This window comes from Buteo buteo, chromosome 11 (genome assembly GCF_964188355.1).
Source record: "Buteo buteo chromosome 11, bButBut1.hap1.1, whole genome shotgun sequence".
In the NCBI taxonomy this organism is placed as follows: domain Eukaryota; kingdom Metazoa; phylum Chordata; class Aves; order Accipitriformes; family Accipitridae; genus Buteo; species Buteo buteo.
The window spans coordinates 29,963,913-29,982,405 of record NC_134181.1 but is presented as its reverse complement, the minus strand read 5'-3'; the positions used below and the strand labels follow the sequence as shown (position 1 = coordinate 29,982,405).

Here is an 18,493-nt window from a genome sequence, read left to right as displayed (position 1 = left end):
TTGCCTTCCCCTCTGGCCACAGGAATCAGTGGCAGTTTCTCTAGAAAGCAGTTTAAGAAGCAGCTATTAATTGGAACAATTTTATTATTATAGCATTATTAATACATTTTATCTTGCAGCAATATCTGCTCCTTGTACCCACTCCAGCATTCAAAAGGCAGCAAAGCTCCCACAGAAATCAGTTTTGCTTAGCTTAAAGCGTAGTCTTAAAACACTCAGGTGTTTCTCTTTTCAACTCTCTATAGCCCTCATCAGGAGAACAGCATCTTCTACCAGCCACCTGAATTCCACACAGTATGAACAGCACATGCAGTATCAAGTTTTGAGGACTGACCTGATCCCTGGGCCAGGTATCTCCATTAAAATGACACAGATGAGGCTTCTAAGGGCACAAATACTTCTGCTTCCTGTTACCTCATTCTCAAATACTTAAAACTATCAAATGCTGATGAAGCTTTAGTTTGACAGTGTCAATTGCTTCCGAAGATGAGGCTGGAGAAAATATTTGGTTCATGTTAACTATGGCTTGGGACTTTCACATGTCCTTATTGGTCTCACACCCATCCCCTTATTTTGAACCTGGGAAATAAAGCTTGGGTGGGAAGGACAGGCAAAATGCACAGGCATTGCATGTGCTCTTCAGCCATGAGAAAATTCACCCAAACTTACTTCTGAAAAAAGACATTTTTGCACAAACTGGCAAGACTAAGTGTAATAGCACCTCAAGGAGACTCTGCCCTTGCTCAGAGCTCAAATCACTCGCTCTGTCAGGATTCCACAAAGGATTTCAGGAGAACGTTTGCCGAGACGGCTACTCTGGCCAGAAGATGAGGGGCAAGTTCTGATACGTGGATGACCTGTCTTCACTATGCCTGCCAGCATTTGGCTGATACCCAAGTCAGAAACAGAAGCCACTGAAGGAGAAGGCAGAAAAAGGAAACTCCGTGTCTCTTAGTTAACAACAGGTAAGGAGACCAAGACTTGGAGAAGGAGCCCTATTGGGAAAACAAAAGGTAGGAGGAGGGGTAGATTAAAGAGCATAAAACCTAAGGACACTAAGAACAGGGAAAGGTGGGGATGTGAGGGGCACCCAATCTGTACCTTGTACAACATGTAAGATGGAATGTGAGACTGAATTTTGTTATTTGTTTGCCAGGGAACAGCTGTAAAAACCACCAGGAATGTGCTTCAGGCCAATCTCTAGCGCTTTTTTTTTGGTCTGCTTTAACACTGTTACTGAATAGTATTACACAATACTGGTGTCTTGCTTTAAGGTGATTTTTCCAACGTTTAGAATACTGTGTTTTTAAGGAATGTCTTCCTCTTGATCTTCTAAACTGAAAATACCAGAAGGAAATCTGCTGCTCTCTTGAAGTCAGCGGGAAGTTTGCTTGCATAAGGAGAACTGGTTAGGACTCTTGACAGTGTTTCACAGCTTGTACAGAGTTCTCCAACATATTAGAGCTCATCTTTTTCATTATTCTTCTTCAGGAAAGAAGCAAGGATATTGAGGCTTTTCTGGAGCTCCTCCTTTTTTCCATCACTCATTTTGTTCTTCTCGATCAGTTTTGTGATTCGGACAACTTCATTAGCAGCAAACTCTTCCCCTTGCTCCAGTATCTTGCTCATAATTTTCAAGTATTGCTCAGCTGACTTCTTCTCGGTTTCTTTTGTTTTTTCTAAACTTTCTTGCCCCTTTTTCAGGAGGGACTGGCGTTCTGATTTCTCAGTGGTGCTCACAAACTTGCTGGCCAGCATGTCGTACTCTTTCAGGCAGCCCGGCATCCCCAGATAGATGCCATTACTCTTCAGCCAGCGCTGAATAGCCCCGGCCTTGATTTGGCCGCTGTAAGGTAAGGGATTGTTAAAGTCACCATCCTGGAACAAGTAAAAAATAGGGAACTTTTCCTTATCCAGCTTGTACTTTTCTCCCAGCTCAGTGTTCAGCTTATCACCATAATCTGTCAAGAGAAAACGAAACACAGAAAAGCACAGTATGTTAATCAAAAGAAAAAATAAATTCAGGATTATCTCCTACACAAACTGATAAATATTTGTTTCCAGAGTTTCAACATGTCCCAATAACCTCTTTGGCAGGAAATGCCACACACTGAAACAAAAACACCCCAGAAAATCATTTGTGCAAGGCAAACCATCATTAGGTTCTCTAAAGCAAAATACAAGATTCTAATGGTGCTTTGCCGGGGCTGCGATAGCATAAGACATCAGCAGGACTGCTACGTACAAACCCCATCCTCCTTATGTGACGTTAATAGCCATTTTTCCCTTTGTTTTGCTCTATCCATTGATTTTGTTTGATTTTACAGTTAAATGGATTTTTTTCCTCATCCATGTGCAGAGTGTACACTTACATGTTTTAGTTCTGACAGCACGCCAAGCTACAAGATGTTTTCTCATCTGACATAAATTGCATTTATTCTTGAGGACAGAAAACGTAACTTAAGACATTTCAGCTATGCTACTTAGCTAAATCCATGTGTGTTTAGAAATGTCGGTGTGGGTGAAACTTCCCAGTTTGTGGGAATCGTATTCCTGTAAGCTTAAATTCTTAATTCTACCTACAAAGCAAGAGCGAGTAAGGTGACAGTGATCCACTCTTCACTGCTTTTCTCTTAAAGCCAATTACAAGAACATCAAGTTACACCAGCCACAGTGCAACGACCACTTTCTGTGCTTCACCAACAATAAATGGAGGGTTTGCTGCAATGAGTTAATCATATTACATATGCTTTGTTTGACCAGGCTTGTGGCTAAAGCATGATTCTTGTAAGGCCTCCTCCCTGGAAATGGACAAAAAGGTTTCTCTTGGTAAAGAAAGAAAGGGAAAAAAAAAAAAAAAGACAAAAAGAGCTACGAATGAGGAGGGCGGCATCCCGTTTAGCAGTGTGGGCTGACTTGCTTCATTAACCAGCTGAAAGGAGATAAGCAGCACTCCTACGCTTGTGGCGGGAGGCACAGCGACAGAGCTCAGCGACCAGCCACAGCAGATGCTTTGGTCTGGCAGGGCCAGCCCATCTCATTTCTCCCTGTCAGAATTACTTCAGAGCCTGTTTTCATCAGAAATTGCAGTGAAGTTTATTTCCTCCACACCAACCCATACTGTACTAATCTGTCTGGAATTCCTCACCTGATATCCCCACTTCAGCCACCAGAAGATCCTCACTGGAGCCTGAGCTCTCCGCCAGCTTTTTAAACTCATCTTGTTTCTCACCGTAAGGATATTGTGTATCGAACTTCACAAGGACAAACCTATGCTTTGGAATTACCTAAAGCAAGAAGAAGAAGAAAAAAAAAAGACAAAACTTTAGCATTTCAGGTTTGAGCAATCTACAAGTCACCTAAGGTTGCTTTAGCTTGTCTTCTTTTCCTGTGCAATGAGTACATGCAGAGGGAGAATGGAAATTTTATAATTAAGGTCTTTCAAAAATGACTCACTGCAGCATGGAGGAAAGACTGAGCTTTGGGTGTACGTATTCCTACACCAGATGATACAGATGGTACGTGGTAGGTTTGTGGGATCTGATAATGCCTTTAATTATACACGATTTGGTTATTGTAAAACTGATTAGCATCTTGGAAGGAAGTCAGCTAAACAATTTCCAGGGGGACATTAAGAGAGAGGCCAAATCTAATGTCATTCCCAAGTATCCCAGCATGAGAACTGCAGCTCTTAGCTAAGAGAGGAGGCGTGGGGAGGGAGCGGAGATGCTGTACTGGTTCAGGAAACGGAGAATTTGTGTTTTAATTGATTCCTCTTCGCTTGTGCCATTGCTTTTGAATTTTGCTCTGCTCGGATGATGTCCCTTTCAAATGAGCTTGGAAACGGAATCTGTCACCTAGTTCAGGATTTTTTTTCTCCCTCCAGGACAAGACCTTGCAAAATATTTTTTCTAGTGAACAGGGTCAGATTGCAACACAGGTCCCCACCTACAAAGTGCACTGCAAGCACTGCTGGGCGCTGACGTAACAGCTGGTTGCAACAGTTAACAAAAGTCTTCAGTCCTGGGCCTGCCGATCACTTCATTTACTGTGTTGCAGCTCTGATATTTCTGCTGGTCTTTCAAAGTCCCTCTTGCAGTGTTCTGCCCATTACTTCAAATTCTTCTTGTTGCAGAAGAGCTGACAGCTCCTAAGAGCTGTCGAGTGCTGTATGGTTTGTCATGGCAGAAAAATCAAGTGGGGGGGTCTGGCATGTGGCAAGACATATTCACTCATGCCTGCGCAGTTTGTTTAGGGCACATATTTCCAAACAGCTCAGCTGATTTTTGTCTCTTCAGCTCATACTGCTACAGCGCACGCTTTAATCCTGCTGCACCACGATTCCCTTTCGACAGGCATCTCGCCATCTGCCTCGAGCCGGGCCTGCGACACCTGTCACAGCACTGGTTGCTACCAAAACCGAAATCCTGCCACGTTCCCGGCGGAGACCTTCATTTCAAAGTGATTTAGCGGAGAAAAAAACCCTGTGCAGGACCTCAGTCTGGCAGAAGCCTGTTGCTTTCCGTTTCATGAACCAAAAAGATGTGAAACCATCCCAAGCAGAGAGTGCTTACGGCCCCGACTCGCTCCCCTGCACGGTCCTGCCCTCGGTCACCGGCACGGGCAGAGCAGGAGCCAGCCGACAGCGGCTCTCCTGCTCCCTGACCCCCCGGGGCGCGGGGAGCCGGCCCGGCGCTGGGCCGAGGAGCCGCCGCGGCAGCCGGACTTCGCCCCGCCGGTTCCGCCGGCCGAGCCGGGCCGGGCCGAGCCGAGCCGGGCGCCCCGCGCCCCCGGCCGCAGCGCTGCCCTGGGAGCCCCCGGCGGCACGGCTCCACTTGGACCGCGCCGATTGGCTGGCCGCCGCGACTGCCGCTCTCTTATTGGCCGTGGCGCGGCGGGCCCGCCACCTCGGCCATTCCGCGAGCCCCGAGCGCTGCCCCGCGCCGGTGGCGGTGTTTGTGGGGGGGGACGGGCGGCCCGCGGCCCGCTGGGCACCCCCGGCCCCCACACCGCCTCCCCGGCCCTCCGAGGCTGCCCGCCCGTTGCATTGGCATTGGCGGCGGCGCACATGGCCGCCGCACTCCGGGACGGCCGGCTGCCTCCCTCCCCACCCCCCCCGCCACCTCCCTCCCCCGTCCCCAGCGCTCTGCCAGACCGGGTAGCGCCCGCCGGGCGGGCCGTACCTTGTAGAAGGTGATGGCGTCGAGGGGCACGGAGCCCTTGGTGTGCAGCGCGCTGCCGCCGGGCAGCGCCAGGCCGAGCAGGCACAGGAGCAGGGAGCCGGCGGCGGCCGCCGCAGCCATGGCGGAGCGCGGAGGGAGCGGGGCTGCCGGGGCCACGTGACCGCGCGGAGCGCCGGCCGTCGCCGGGGGCTCGCCCCGCCCCGGGGCCCACGGGGGAGCCGGGGCAACGCTCCAGGGACCGGGGCCGAGGCTGTGGGGCGGGCCCGGTGCTGGGACCGGGAATACTGACCTGACGCGGTCCCGCTTCCACGCCGCGGGTGGAAGGGGCAGGGCGCGCGGGCAGCCCCCTCCGTCGGGGGGCAGCGCGCGGTGGTGGTGCTGCCAGAAAAAGAAAGACCAGCCGGCACCTCGCAGCAGCAAATTCGGAAAAGGGGAAGGCAGGCGAAAGGGCAGAACGCAGGATCTGGCCTTGCAGGACAAGCCTGCAGCGCTACGGCCAGGCGGAGATCAGCAGAGAGAGGAGTATGTCTTTACATACAGCAACAGGCCAGGCGGCACGACCGCTGCCATAGCATTGCCACAGCCCTCTCAAGCACACTTTTGTGTGTTTCTAGTTGAGATATCTCATGCACTGCCAGCCCTTACTTTCCTTCTAACTGAAAGCCAGGATGAAGTGCAAGCAAGCCCTGCAGAAAGCTTGAACAGCAGGTAGATGGATGATCATGTCAAAGAACAGACCAAGCTCCTTCCCCCAGCAGACACCATTCTGAACCCAGGCCGCAGATGGAAAGCAATGAGCATTTTTCTCCCCTCTTTCCATCCTCCCTCACAGGTAACTGGATTTTCTGCTTGCCCTGCACCAGGATAATCTGCCAAAGCTAGACAGTCTAGGCAAGCACTTCAGCCACTTCCAGCCCATGCAGACAGAAAAATGAAAGAGGCAGCAATACCGATTTGTAACGAAACTGACTTTTATATAAATTATAAACCCATCCAGTTTAAAGCAGATCAGTTGCAGTGGTGTCACTTAAGTCCACAGAAGGCTGAGGCATACACATCTTCTACAGTCATAAATTAACAATGAATAATCAAGGAAGAGAGTTCAGATAAGGCTGCAGATACAAGAAAAAAATTCCCTAAGGTTACTAGCAGTTAAAATAAAGTAATGATTATCAATGATTGCAAAATATAAATGCAATTTTTGAACAGTTAAGTACAAAAATGATGGGCAACACAAACAGGCATTGTACATTTTGTCCTGTACATAGACATAGAAGGGTAGGAGGCTTCTGACCTTCATCTACATCAGACATTGATTCTAAGCAAAGAGAAGAGTTCAGGAAATCTGTAAAAGGATCATGGCTCATGATCCCAGTAGTATAAAAGCAGTATTTTTTCAGTCTGTAAACAGTAGTCTGGGTAGCTTCTTCTAGGTGTGTTTTTCAATTCATCACCCAAAAAAAAAAAAAAATATCAGAGACAAAACCAAATCCCAAGAGTGGAAAAGGGGGAAGCAGCAGCGGGTTATAGCTTGAATTTCTTATCAGGTCCCTGTAGGACATATTCTGGAGGGGAAATGCTCTTTTGTAAGAAATATATAATATATTTAACTGTACACAATTTATAGGGTGAGAGAAATTCTCTCTCTCCCTCAATCAAGCCCCCAAACAATAACCACATAGCCATTTTTGTACAGTTTCCTCCTATAGAGAAACTACAGCTTGTGAAGAAATGGCATCTGGTTTTATAAAACACTGAGTAATCAAAAAATTGTATTTGTTTGACGAGCTTATCATTCACCAGTGGCTGGAACTGGAAACAGGACAGCAGCTAACACTAAGAAACAGTCAGTATTCCCCCTGTGCTGGCATGGGGATGCTTTGAGTATCCAACCAACGCTGGACCGGCGCTGTGCCAAATGCTGTGACAGGAAGCAAAAGCAAGCCATGGTTCCATCTCTTCTCAGACTTTGCTTCAGATGACACATGCCCCCCCCCCCCCAGCAGTTTCAATTCTGCTTTTAAAGAAGCTGATGCAGAAAACCTTTTTTTAAAGCAAGTTCTGCTTTCAGGCACACAGGAGGATTTTAAAAGCTTGGTTAGATTAACCTGACATTTCACTTACATTTTCACCATTTCTTATTGATACGTCTGGTTGAGTTCAACCTGTTGTAGCAGCAGTGGAAGGAAACTCCAGTATAAGTCAGCCCCTGGACTGTCCCCTCTGGATGAGGGTGCTGTGTCAACTTTCCATTCAATGCTGGTGTTTGCACTAAGCCCTCTCTAGTTCGCACTGCTACCGGGGAAGGAGGGGGCAGGAACATCAGCGATGGCAATTTGCCTCCTTGAACGACAAGTGGCAGTGCAGATTTCTGGCTCAGTGCTTCTCTACTAATTGCATGATCTCAGCAAAGGGACTGCTCTCATTTACCTTACACATTTCAAAGCATCAACTTCAGTCACCAGTCTTGCTTTAATTTAAGGAGCACACCCTTCTTTCAAAAAAGGAATTTCTATACAACATGTAAGAGTTCAGTTTTGTTTTTTTTTTTTCTTCTCTCTCTTCTCAGGAAAAGTATTACTATAAAACAGACTTCACACATTTTGGTATTCCTCCAGCCCAGAGCACTTACCAGACATTGCAATTAAACCATCAGGACATCCATTACGCTTTAGACAACCAGCAGACATTCTTCTTTCCCTTTCAGGATAGGGCAAAGCAAAACTAAATCCAGCAAGAGCAGCTATGTGATTTTTTTTTTTTTTTTTTTTTTTTACATAGGGGATTTATTTTAAAAAAATATTCTCATCAACATTCTAGCATTACTAACAAAACATACTCAGAAGAGACGACAAAGGTAGGATTGTCAGCTCTCTTAAAACTTTAAATATAGACTTCAGATACTAGCTGCTTTAAATCAGGAGATGAGGAATCTAAAGTCTGACCTGTCCCTTGTATTGCAGGTCCATGTAACTTTTTTTGCCTACCAATTTTAGGCTGCATTACTCCTTTAAAGTGAAGAAGAAAAAAACCCCAACAAAACAACAAAACCCAGCAGAAATGCAAATTCAGTGGGAGCAGATGATGCGATTGCACTTTCTAACAGAATGCCTAATGAGCTAGTACTTGAATAATCAAAGATCAACTGCAAAAAGCAAGCATACAGTTACAAAAAGTATTCTCAGCCTCATACCACAGCGGAAGCAAAAGTTACCTCTGCCAACTTAAAACCAAAGCCAATAAGATTTAATTTCTATTAAAATATTTAAGTCTTAAAGTTTCAGTAATCTAAATACACTTTTAAAAAGTCATGATGATTGCTGTTTTACATTAAACTGACATGGAAACAGACCTCAGTGTCAGACTTCACTGCAGCCATTATACACAAGGTCTCTCGTTTTGTCTTTTTTTTTTTCCTGAAACACTGATTCCCATCTCTCTCTCTCTAAAGCTTAATGGCCAAGTTTGCTCCTCATCAGGTTTGCAATTTTTCTGAATGTGAAAACAACCTGTGTGTAGACTGAAACCACCTCTTCCCTCCAGCAGTTCTCTCCTTAGAGGAACCTGCCTCACCACCAGGCATGGATTACTCCCACCCTGCAACAGAGGGCTGGGCTCTGCTGGAAGGCTGTATGCAGAAGGTGTTCCTCCAGTGCAGCCTCATCTCTCCCTGCTGGGCCAACACACTGAATTAATTCAGTACGACTAGGTGGCTTGCTGACAAAACAGGCAGCTCCAAAACGGGCTTATTTCATTGGAGGCGGCCGAATGTGGACATCTACAATTTCTGCATTTCTAAGGCAAGGACCATACAAAAATTATAAACACTGTATGGTGATGAAAATACAACTCCTTTGAGATATACGCTTTACACTGGATTTCTATTGCTGCTTCTAAAGACCATCTCCAGTTGTTTCTAGAGATCAAAAGGGAAGTTAATTTTCTCCTGTCGCAATATGCCTATGAACATGTATAAAAAGTGGTCAAACCCCAAGAAGGGTCCCTGCTTCTCATTTATGTACAATAATTTAAATCAGCTCAATACATCTGTAATACCTAAAAAAATTGTTTTATGATTTTAAGTCCTTCATGCATTCATTATGAGGAAGTTCTGGATTAAAGTGATGGTACATTGGATGTTGCTTGTGTCTGGGACTCTGGCGCCACTCCCCTGTGGAGTCTCTCAAGGATGCACTTCTCAAATCTTTAGTTTTTTAATGGTATCGAGTCTCTTTTTCAGCAGCTCTCCAATTTCTTGAACTGAGTGATGGTAACTGCTCTGGACCTTCCCTTGCACAGTCTTTGTAAACTTTTTTTCTTCCTGCAAAATGCAAAAGATAAATCATTCACTCCACAGCAAGTGTTTTAAATCCTTCCATTAAAATTCCCCTACCATCTCAAACTCTGATAAGAATTTCATGAGGACCACAGTGTAGATTTACAAAGGGAATGTCATCAGCACAGAATAAGCAGTACCTGCTTAGCAGCAATAATTTCTGCAGGTACTGGTATTGCCCAGACAGGGCTGGTAACACATTAACATTTTTTCAAACTTATGGAAACATCCTTGTGCAAAATATTTGTGGCTGAAATTGAGAGTGCGTGTAGCATTTTATTTTAGTCAGCATTTATTAAAGTAGAGAATTTCTTATCCAGGGAACTGAAGTCAAACATCAAATTAACACTGACCAGCTAAGAGACTCTTCCACCAAATTCCAAAGCATAGTGAGCTGCAGTGCTTGGAACAGGTTCAGATGTCACTAATTCAGCACACTGGTACCTAGCTTTCCCAAAGGATTAGATTCCCTTTCATGCACAGTTTTCTAAAATGCCCATGCTAAAAGGCTTTTAAGAGGACCACCATCATGCAGAATTGTCAGCATTGTTCCTGCAGGTAGGGCGAGATTAGCACTGACTTATCATGAACGATGCTGTATTTCTGTATGCAGAAAGAGTGCATCCTGGTACTCAAAGCAGCAGCCATAACCACTGTTCTGTAAAGAGGTGACTTGCTATCAGGATGCCTTTTGCAGACGCCAATATTGAGCAGAAAAGCCTGTGAGGCACAGCCTGAGTAAACCAATCCAAAGTATGAAAATCTCCACCAGTAGCAAGGTTCAGCTGACACATTGCCAGTATCGCTCCATTCCTGAATCAGGCCAGAATTTTTACTAATACCTGAACACGAGGACTCTTTCAAAAGCATCTTTTAGCTCTAAACACACAGAGCTGCAAACATAGCTCAAAGTCTGAGTAGAGCTGTACAGACTGCGTTTATCAGGAATTACTGCAACAATGTCAATAATGTCAACACACAGAACAGCAAGCATCATGAACAAACACAGGAAAAGCTGCAGATCCCATAGATGCTTCTGCTCAAATCCATGTGCTAATTGTCATTTTTTCCAGATCTGCCTTGCATCGAAGGGAAGATGAAAGAATTTGCTGACTCAGCAAGGAACCAGAAAAATTACAAATATCAATGATTACCTGAAACTGTCTTATCCCTTTAAAGTGGGGATTCTTTGACAATATTAAGGAAATGTACTTTTTAGTTTTTATTCAAATTTGCATTAAATACAGTCTAAGGGATTTCCTTACTTTCTATCGTTTTTTGCAGTTTCTTTTTTATGTATATATTTGTATACATATTTTTGAGATACTTCTGCATCAGCCTCATACAGCAACAAGACAAGGGAAATTTTAAATAATGTGCTATGAAATAAACAGGACAATCTAATTGAAAAAACACAAGCTGGCTAACAGCAACTTAGGTGGACAGGAAGTGCAGTTCTGAAATAGATGGGTGCAGCTTTTAAATACTTCCCAGTTCAAAAGCCTTCAGATCTTTCATCTAGACAAACCTAATGCCAATGCCCTGTAGGCCAAGTTTCCCACTTTAGATAAATATACTGGAGACCTGCTTCTGTCTTAAGTGCTGATTCCTGATTGAATTTGTGGGGGTCCCAAGTAACACAACTTCTGCCTGTGCTTTCTCCTACTCAGTCTCTCCTACCCCCAAAATTAATACTGGTGAGAAGATGACTCCCCTCTCAAACCTTTCTCCTGGAATCTGCAATCCTTCTTTGACAGGGAGCACAACTCGCCACTCCCCCAGCCCCTCTCCCCTGCATATCAGAAGATGATGCCTATTCCACCACTTTACTATGTTGCACCTTTTATCCCCACCTGTGTTTCAAGAGCAACATGAAAGAAATTCCAATTCTATGCTTTCAGTCACCTCTAGGCTTTTTAGCTAGACTCTGACACCATTTCAAAGATACTTTCAGGATCTCAACTGCTCTTATACGTAAACACATTCACAGTAAGTACTGAACTGTTAGAAGATCCCTTATGACAGTAACATTAACTCTATCACAAAGTTTAACTCTTATCTGACTGCAATGGCTTAAAAAGCCAAGTTTCCTCATTAGGGCCATGCTTCCCACATCTACATTTGACATGAGGTTTGGCATGTGCAGTGCCTATTACTCCTGCCTCTGTTTTTCCCTATATAGCTGGGGGGTGGTGGTGGGGAGGAAGCTGCCACTTGCTTTTCTGTGAAGATCAAGTAATTGTTTCCAGGGAAGTGACTAATCAGCGGTAGGTGAATCTCAAATGTTTCCTGGAATAAGTATTTTGCATGCATTATGGCATGTAAAATACAGATAATAGAACAAAATAATGTTAAAACCTTAAGTTTTTCTTCACTAATATACGACACAAAATGAAAATATTTTAAAATTCCTGTGTTCAGATCTCATTTTTTGAAATTTTGTGCAGTGAGCTGGAGCTGATCAGATGAGGCAAAATCACTGTGTCACTATAAAAAAAGCCTAACTCACCACTCTAAAACTAAGCTTTCTGTTTGTTTGTTTTCCTTTTTCTTTAATTCCAATAGAACATTTTGGTAAAAAGAAGCTTTCAGCAAAGTTATCCCACAGGTGTGTACATACAGGTTGTTATCAGTCACACAAACAACAGAAGTTCTTACCTGTAAAAGCAGAGTGTCCTTGAGGGACAGGTCTTCAAGTTTCAGTGCAGTCAGAATTATTTCAAGCCCTTTGATGTGATCTATTACATTGGAAGTTAATGTCTGTAGTTCAGTAACATAATCCAGAAAATGTGTAAAAACAGGTGGCTATAAAAACAAATATATATATTTAATTTACAAACACATTTTAATACCTATTCAAATGCTTATTCTATATGACAATTCACTTTGTAACATCTGTCATTCTATTCCTTCCCCCCACTGCTAAGCTATAATCTACCTACCCAGATAAACACTACTAGTTAACAAGTTTACTGTAGTGCATTCAAGGCGGGAAGGCCTGTGATACTCTGAACTGTTTCCTATTAAAAAGCTGTCATGTGATGTCAGATGTGCCATGTCACCATTTAATTTTAAATGGAAAAGGAGTTTCAAAAATTAGTACTAAGTAATCTCTAACCCATGTCAGCCTCTACAAGACAAAGTTTATGAAAAACATTTTATTAATGTTATCTATCCTGATTTTTCTTTCAGTATAAATATGCTGTTGGATTGGGGGTGGGGGAGAAAAGAAAGGAATATTGTCTCTACCATAGCTACACTGCTTTCTTTTTTTTTCTTCTTCTTTTTTTGCAGGTTGGATTTAAAAGGTCGGAGGACACTGTCACAATAACTTGATACCCACAGGGCAATGGAGATCGTCTGGAAAAAAGGTACAAGTATGTTACAAGTTGCATTTACAGGAGGCTTCTAAACTGTTTTAGTGTTCCTACTAATAAGACTCAGAGTAATTAGAATATGCAACAAAACCCCTCTGCTTTCATGAGTGACTGAGATCAAAGAACTGCCACTGTGTTTTAGTCCCAACATTTCTACCCTAAAGTACTCCAAAATTTCTGGTTTCCAAAGAAAAATATACCTCAACAAAGAAGACTAGGTTTTCTAACAAGTTTGGATGAGTTTTCAAGGTGCCATCTCTGACTTCAATCAAATCACCTTTACATTTATTGAACAAGTCTGAAAAGAAAAAAGGAAAAGCCTTATTCAGGACACACAGATCAACTTAAATGCGTATTTTCCATACAGTATGTATCTCAGTGTAGTGTGTAAAGGTGTCAAAGGACCGACCACCAAGCAGTTAACAATAAATTTGGCCAAAGCCTCTTGAGAAGGTACAGCTCTGAAGCTTCTGCCAAAATGTATTTCATTACAAACAGTATTCTCCACACCATTTATTAGCACACCTGGACCAAGTACCAGGGAGACAACAATTGCTCAGACTAGGCTGCAAGGTAGCAAAATGATAGGACATGATGACATTCTGTGGCATGCAACAGCTTCATGATCAGATGAGCCAAGAGCAATCTCAGCTGTATTCTCAAGTATCTTTCAAAGGGGTCTGCAGATGCATTAACACACTCCTCATAATTGCAGCACACTCAGCAGCACATCCTCAGAGCATCATGAAGCACCACCTTAGCTACCAGTGTTTACTCTTGAGTTACCATTTACCTGTCAGTCGATCTACTAAAGACTTGAAACTATTCCCTATCCTCTCCTGGATTTCTGCTGAATCTTCTGAAAAAGAGAAAAGAGTTATAAACCACAAGTTCGTGTATTTTCTGCTTCAAGAAACCAAGAGGCATTTAAATGTAATTTAGTGTTAGCGGTCAAAAGCAAATGCATCTGCTTTCAAAGGGGATCCAGTATTACATTGACATATACTGTACAAAAAAGACAACTTGCATAAAACATTAAATTAAGGCATTATCTCCCAGATAACTTAGTGTCATTCCAAAAATTAACACACAAGTAACAGTTTGGGTCCACATGACCCAATGCCCAGTCGTTTTCAAACTACATGGAGACACATCTCACTCCCTCCCACCACACATGGCAATCTGGTTAAACCCCTGCCCCTCAAAAACTTACCTAAGCCATTGGTATCTAGTTCATAAATATCACTAACAAGATAAAACAAGCTAGTCTGGCATTGACAGCTGCCATTACTGAAGAAGCCAGCCATTCGGGTAGGAGGAGGGCCAAGGACAGGATACTAGGCAAGAAGCAAAGAAAAAGATAAAGGTGTTGCAGCTTTTCCTTATCCAGAACACAGTGTTTGTCTCTGGCACATCTCTCAGTCAGATTCATACACTACAAACTCAGGGTCAGTTAAGTGCATTCTGCAGCCTGCTGGACGTTACAAGATGCATTCAGTTTCTCTGCTTGCATTCACGTTCATTTAATATTTGGGGATAGCTTTTTCCTTAACGGGTACCTGAATTTTTTGTTCTAGAAACTTCTTCCCTGAATCCACTGCCGCTTCCAGCTGCTGAAGCAGGGATCGAATTGTATCAATCTTGGATGACACGCCGTTCTCTGCAGTCTTTTCAGAGTTCTTTGGTTGAATAGTGTGACTAAGAGTTGGGAGTCCGCTTACTAGCCTTAAAGTTAAAGACCGGATTCGCAACCACATGGTTTCTTCCTCCAGTGAGAGTTTCCTATGTTCTTCAGAAATGTCCCTAGAGAAAGGCACCAAATGTTTTCAGGCAAGTGCTTCAATTTTGCAAAGTAGCAAGCTTCACTCAGGTACAAAAGCCTCCCCAAAGTTACTGAATACTGTATGAAGAGGAAGGAGTAGTCAGAAATTCAGAAAACTGTATTAATATGTAAAAAGGCAGCACTGCTAGAAGAGATGAATGATGCTTGTTAAGTTTGCAGTTAGCCAGCCTAGAAAACATTTAAATATGGCAGTTGCCCTGGAAGGATTTTCTTTGCCATGGGTGCTGTAAGGAAAAGGTAGGACTCTACAGTTGAGAATACTTCTACTCACCTGTCTTTTGGATCCCAGTTAAACAAGACCGTCAGGTCTCTGTTGTCACGCAAATCTTTCCACGGAATGTCATCCTCCTCTGGGCTCAGACTCATGGACTTTATACTTTCTTCTAAACTGGTTGATCTGTACATAAGAACAAGCAATATTAAATCAAACATTTGATCACTGGAAATAGGAAACACAGCTAACATTCTCTCCACCGTTCAAATCTTCTGATGTCAGAAATGTTACACATACATGGTATGACAAGGAAGTTGAAGGGGAGAGCAAATTAGAAGCAGAGAGACATAGCTCACAGGTTTCTGCCAAAGAGCTGCAAATGCAACTCGCCAAGGTCTCACTTGGCCAGTGTTCCTCCTATGCACTAATCTCCAATTTTTTCATGTGCAAGGTGCTGCACTTATTGCTGCTGTACTTACATATTTGCTTCAAGTAAGAGGTCTAACAACATCCGTTCTGTGCGAACTTGCGCAAAGTGAAGGGAAGAGTTCAGCCTATTCCTAAATGCAATGAATTCTGGGATCTTCTCAAATGCACCATACTTGTAGGCTTGAATGATATATTCTGAGGTCTAGAAGAAAACACACACCATCTTTGTATTAGTTACTTCCATAAATTCAGAATAACCAGGGTTTAACAAGGTCATTGCCAAGAAATTGCATTTCTGTGGTTTTCATTAACCCAGAGGTACAGAATCTGGCAGATACTCAATCCCTGGGAGAAGCTTGCACTTTTGCTTGTCCAAGTCATCCCAGCAGTTTTGCTACTTTAATTTGAGAACGCCCAGATGCTCCACTGGGCAGCGTGATTTAATAACCAAACAACACTAAGAAACATCATGCTGCTGCCACCACTGAGACTGAAAAATACTTAGAGGGGAGAGATGATTTTGGAAGCCTTTTTTTTTTTTTTTTCTTTTTTTTTGAGATGCATTATTCAAACTATTAAATCATTGTTTCATTGTGAGAAGTACCTTCAGGCAAAACAAATATACTCCAGATTTTCTGGAAATGACTTGGATGTGCATCACATATTACCGCAACATAGATTAAAAAAATTACTCACACATTTTTTTGTTTCTCTTTTTTATTAGATTTTTGAATACAGTATCACAAGATAATATCACGCAGTGTATACACATTACAAAACAATCTAAACACCAAAGAAAACTGTCAGGGTCCATGGAATAGTTTGCTTCCCCTCTGATGAAATACAGCAATACAACACACAACTAATATTTCACATCAGTCCAAGCAATCTCCAGAAAGAAATCTGTATGATGAAGGAGCCCCAAACAAGCACTATATTTTAATGAAAATTTCTAACTGTAGAGGCAGAGTGAACTATTTATGCTCCCAGTCAAGACAGATGGCTGTATTTTTTACATCAGAATTACTCCACAATTGAAAAATTCTGGCAAATCAAGTATTTTCTTCTGAACAAGATTATGAAATACACTGAAGATGAGAGGCACCAAAAAAGGCCTCTGGTTAACTGAACTTTATACGGTACTAGAAGACTCAACTTGTCTGGAAGGCTCTGAGAGACTAGAAGCTAGCACTCACAGATGAAAACCACCTTTTTTTTTTTTATCCCTCCAAAATAAGAAACATCCTCTAGGTAGCTCTGTCTTTTCTTTTTTTTTTTTCCCCTAAGAAATTTGGTTATTTGCACTGTATGAAAAAAATATGCCAAATATTCAACAACATACCCTCTGATAAACAGCCTTGTAGAGTTCATTGTCAGGCTGCAGGATTGCGCTATGGGTGCTAATTCAACTGCATCGACGTGGTTTTTAAATCCCCATAGGACACGGTGTTCTGTTTGCCTGCAGTATCTGGAGAAATTAAAGACGGACGGACACAACAAAATTAGAGAGATTACTTGTGATTCTGCATATTTAAAGGAGGACTATCTTGGGAAGGATAAAGTTGCTTTTTTAGTTTTGGTCAAATATAGCAGTACTGCCTTCTCTCTCCTCCCTGTCCTTGGCATCCTCTCCCAGAGCAGAAATATTATGTCAGGACTGCACAGCATCCTAGACGGCTGTTACTCATGGGACTCACTCTTAAACAGGACTCACTTCAGGCTGTTAAGTTCAGCAAGTCAGAAGGAAAACGTATTTATCCAAAGCAATCAGTCTGAATCAGTAGCTATATTTTTATGCCAGACCACTTCATTTATATCCCACACTTCCTGTTATAGGCAGAGTCCCACGCACAGTGTGACGCAGGACACGTTCTCTGTGCTGTAGCAGACATTCCAGCTATCTTAAACACCAACTGAGAGAGGAGCGGGCAGTATCTGAAATCATGTAAAAAGTTAACTTTTAAAGGATAGTCCTCCTTTAACATCGCAGTTAGATGCTGTTATGGGACTCAAATGGGAAGCTGGTATCCAGACCCTGAGTATGAAGGGGCAACCCCAGCAGAACCACAGCAGCACAGAAACCAGTAGCAGATTCTGACCTTGTGATACTTAAGACATGTCTCATGGTAAGGAATCTCTTTTTTCGTCTCCACTGTTGTCATACCATCATTCTACATAAACAGTACCCTAAATTGAGCCTTCACCTCCTGCAATTTGCACCTTACAGTCAGTTTAAAGGACACTTGCTATTTGCAAATTAGTACATCTTTTGATGCATTTCCCAACTAAAAGGATCTTAAGGTGATAACCACTGGAAGTGTCCAGAACACACAAGAGATTTGGCTACCCGAGATCAACGATGGCTCATGGTCCTTTGGTCGCAATACTCTGTCTCCAAGACAAGACATGATGCAGAGTCACATCCCTATCTCGTAGCATGAAGAATTGTATAATGCCGATTGCACCACTTTCACCTCTCTTGCCGTTTCAACTTTTTAAGGTGAGGTAGTAAGGCAGGTCGAACCACTCAAGGCACCGCCTTTTCAGGATTTCTAGAACACGAGTTGAGTAGCATTTTCCTGGCAACAGCACTTGGAGTGTGGCTGTCTTCGTCTGTGTACAGATGTTGAGCTACTGGAGACCATCAGCTCTTCTCTGCTGCAAGCACCTTTATGATTTGTGCCAAAGAGAATAACCTTCTTCCAAGGTAACTACACCTGAAGCTGCTTCAGACTGTTTTCCAGGGAAAGATGATTTCTTGATGCTTTACAATGCAGTGTTCCCAAGCAGACAAATCATATCCAATCGTTTTTTCAGTTCACTTTTTTCACCTGGCACCCAGCAGTCATGTGTTTTATTTAAAAAAAAAAAAAAAAAAGGGCCGACACCCACCACCAATAGACACATAGGAGAAAGCTGTCTGGATTTAGGGCTTTACTCCACAAAACACTGCACCCAGGAATCCAAAGACTCTTAGCAAGTAGAATCAGTGCTTAAACAATGAGCAAATGAGGGAAGCAAACAAGAGCAAGCTCCTATCATACAATCCACGTGCTCCTCTGTGCATCCCGCTCCCTACAGCATCTACCTTAGAGGTACAGGTACATGGCA

At 43.1% G+C, this 18,493-nt stretch overlaps 2 protein-coding genes across 4 annotated transcripts in view; both read right to left on the bottom strand.

Moving 5' to 3' along the window:
• Positions 1 to 66: 66 nt before the first annotated feature.
• ERP29 (endoplasmic reticulum protein 29) lies at positions 67 to 5,336 on the bottom strand. The gene is made up of 3 exons (XM_075041220.1): positions 5,184 to 5,336; positions 3,149 to 3,287; positions 67 to 1,961 (listed from the first exon to the last, which is right to left on the bottom strand). Exons 1-3 carry the CDS (start codon positions 5,301 to 5,303, stop codon positions 1,459 to 1,461), a joined length of 762 nt encoding a protein of 253 aa, XP_074897321.1. The 5' UTR covers positions 5,304 to 5,336; the 3' UTR covers positions 67 to 1,458.
• Positions 5,337 to 7,636: 2,300 nt separating this feature from the next.
• NAA25 (N-alpha-acetyltransferase 25, NatB auxiliary subunit) overlaps positions 7,637 to 18,493 on the bottom strand; it is a 32,108-nt gene continuing 21,251 nt past the window's right edge. For 2 of the 3 annotated variants that reach the window (XM_075041214.1, XM_075041217.1), the window contains 9 exons: positions 15,433 to 15,584; positions 15,011 to 15,136; positions 14,456 to 14,699; positions 14,110 to 14,233; positions 13,690 to 13,755; positions 13,097 to 13,194; positions 12,769 to 12,879; positions 12,178 to 12,324; positions 7,637 to 9,504 (listed from right to left, as the gene is read on the bottom strand). In XM_075041214.1, coding sequence (XP_074897315.1) covers positions 9,382 to 9,504; positions 12,178 to 12,324; positions 12,769 to 12,879; positions 13,097 to 13,194; positions 13,690 to 13,755; positions 14,110 to 14,233; positions 14,456 to 14,699; positions 15,011 to 15,136; positions 15,433 to 15,584 — 1,191 coding nt within the window. In that variant the 3' untranslated portion in view covers positions 7,637 to 9,381. The remainder of the gene's footprint in view (positions 9,505 to 12,177; positions 12,325 to 12,768; positions 12,880 to 13,096; positions 13,195 to 13,689; positions 13,756 to 14,109; positions 14,234 to 14,455; positions 14,700 to 15,010; positions 15,137 to 15,432; positions 15,585 to 18,493) is intronic. The other variant, XM_075041216.1, reaches the window with a different exon arrangement.